General features: G+C 43.4%; 1 protein-coding gene across 1 annotated transcript in view; it reads right to left on the bottom strand.

Annotated features, from left to right (window-relative positions):
* Positions 1–851, bottom strand: part of sprb (sepiapterin reductase b) — a 1,693-nt gene extending 842 nt beyond the window's left edge. The window contains exons 1-2 of the mRNA XM_025053384.1: positions 190–851; positions 1–75 (exon numbers count right to left, since the gene is read on the bottom strand). The exon at positions 1–75 is cut by the window's left edge and continues 219 nt beyond it. Of these exons, the coding sequence (XP_024909152.1) occupies positions 1–75; positions 190–565 (451 nt within the window). The 5' untranslated portion in view covers positions 566–851. The remainder of the gene's footprint in view (positions 76–189) is intronic.
* Positions 852–2,574: the final 1,723 nt, after the last annotated feature.

The following is a 2,574-nucleotide window of genomic DNA, read 5'->3' as shown; positions in this document are numbered from 1 at the left end:
CATTGAGGGACAGATATGAATTCACTGCGTTGATATCACTGAACGTGTCAAATCTGGAAATATTACCCAAGGAGCCTGTGAGGAGAAAAAAAACAAACAAAAATAAAAACAAAGGATGTGGGAAAAATTAATTCAATATTTTTTCCATTAAACAAATGAATATATCTGTATTCTATATTTGAAACCTACCAGCATTGTTAATGAGGAGGACATGATTAAAATCAGCCAAGGCCTCGTGCTTTGCTGTCCTCACTGTTTCCTCCAGCCCTTCTCTTGAGCCCAGATCTGCAGTAACACAGTGAACCACCAGCTGCCGTCTGTCAGTGAGCCTGCGGAGCTCTTCCTTCAACTCCTGCAGTAAAATCCCTGAGCGAGCCACCAACAAGAGGACAGAGCCGGGCTCCAACAAACGACACAACTGGAACAACACAAAAAATTTTCTTTTTTCATAATGTATTTTTTCTGCTCTTTTTCTTCCATTTTTACTTACCTCACATGCTATTGCACGACCAAACCCTTTGGAAGCTCCTGTGATGATACAGAATCCTTTTCCTATAGTTGCCATTGCTGAAATTTTCCCTGATGGCCAGAATTATACTAACTGAAATTGAAGAAAAAGGTTTGGCTACTGCAGTTAAAGGACACACAGCATGTGGTCTGTCTTTAACGTCCAACACTATGCTTGGACAAGAAATCACATGCAGGCAGAACTAATGTCTTTCATGTGCTACATTCACAGCAGAAAAAGGAATTAATGTGGTCATAAAGGCATTAAGGTGTGATTTGTTTGAAATAAATGCTGCTGTGATGGAACTTCTGGTCAAATGTTCACTTTTCTAAATGTTTTGTTTGACTTCGATTCACTTGAGTTATGCCATGTGACAAGATCTGAGAGCTTGACCAGTAAATTTTAAGGTTTCGTCCCGGTGTTAAGGTCTGGTCAGTCAAATGAAAATGTGGAACCGATGCATTCATTGTTCTGTTTTTTTTATTTTTTTATCTTGGAATATCCCTGTGCCATTTGTGTATACAGCACAGCATATAAAAAAAGATCAATATTAAAGAGTCACCAGTTACTGAAGTAACACAACACAGGCCTACAACAGAACTTGCTATCAGTGAGACTGTAACAACATGAAATAAATAACATGCCATAACACATGTTATTTTGGAATGTGTTGTACATAAACATAATTTTCTAATCATGAATTCAAACAAGAATAAACAGAAAGTGGTGACAGTAGTGGTGAAAGGTTTTAAACCGCCTGTAGCTTTCGTCTAACTTTGTTTACTTCTGTCCTCTAGTGGACAATGAAATACATGTCACCAAAAAGGGCAACACATCCAGTACATTAAATCTATAAAGTGAACAATACATGGTGAAAACATACAAAACACTACTTTTGCTTCACATGAACCCTCTTATTCACATGCTCTAAATTATGGGATGTTTTATTTAATTAAAGGAACCTGCTGTGGCAGATGAAGGATATCTGCAAGAGGATCCAGACTGGGGTTGAAATGGGGGCAAATGATTCTCTGTGGCAACCCCTAGGGGTAGCCGCCAAAATAAGGTAGAGGACTGGCATAATTTGAATCAGCGTTCTAATAACATATCAATTGTCCTGGTGATTCATCCTTCATCCATTTTTCCAACCTACATGAAGTTGTACGTAACTCTATAGGCTTTTCCTAGGAGGCAGCACTGGCTACAAACGCCAAGGGATAAAAAAGCCAAAAGGGGGCGTTTGTATCCCTTTAGCCGGAGGGGCGGGGCCAGAGGTGGGTGGGTGTGTCTCTCAGCTGATGCCCGTACCCACCTACAGACTCCATCATCAGCATCCGACGCTGACAGCAGTCGACCACACAGCATCCCAGATATTTGCGAGCCGCGGTACCGTCGCAGGATTAGGTGGGAGTCAGGGCCGAGCAGGAGCGCCGCCGCCTCCGCCGCTGCCGCAGCAGCAGCAGTGTGACACAGGGAGCACCATGGTCTACTGAAGCTGCCATCTTACAAGCTGCCAAACAGTGAGTAGCCTTTGATCATGGATGGATCTCCTGGATGCTGCCATCGGTAAATCAAAGCCCCTGCATTATTCGCCGTCAATGTCAGCGACTCCGAGCCTTGGGATGGAGGCTTATTCAATTATTTTCACACACACACAATCAAACACACACACACACACACGCGAACACACACAGGGCCGTCTGCTCTTATTTTCTGTCTCGGGCCTAGCGAGCGATTGTTTAGGGAACCGCAGCGCTGGATACAGGGTTTGATACCGATGCTGCTGTTAGTGCCGCCCTTATACCGCCCAGGGATGCAGAGAAAGACAGAGGGAGAGAGGGAGGGGGAGAGAGAGAGAGAGGGGTGGATGCTGAGAGAGAGGGAGAGAGAGAGAGAGAGTCGTGAGAGGAGGAAAATGAAGCAGAGCAGTAGATGGATGAGCTGTGTTTTTTACTACTATTACTATTCACCCGAGTGGAAGTAACCCGCTAGTAGTAAATGGCCTGAGTACAGATTACACGATTGGTTAGCTATATGTCTATCTATCTATCTATCTATCTATCTAT

The sequence above is a fragment of the Cynoglossus semilaevis genome, chromosome Z, assembly GCF_000523025.1.
Source record: "Cynoglossus semilaevis isolate Cse_v1.0 chromosome Z, Cse_v1.0, whole genome shotgun sequence".
NCBI lineage: Eukaryota > Metazoa > Chordata > Actinopteri > Pleuronectiformes > Cynoglossidae > Cynoglossus > Cynoglossus semilaevis.
This window is presented reverse-complemented; position numbering and strand designations above follow the sequence as displayed.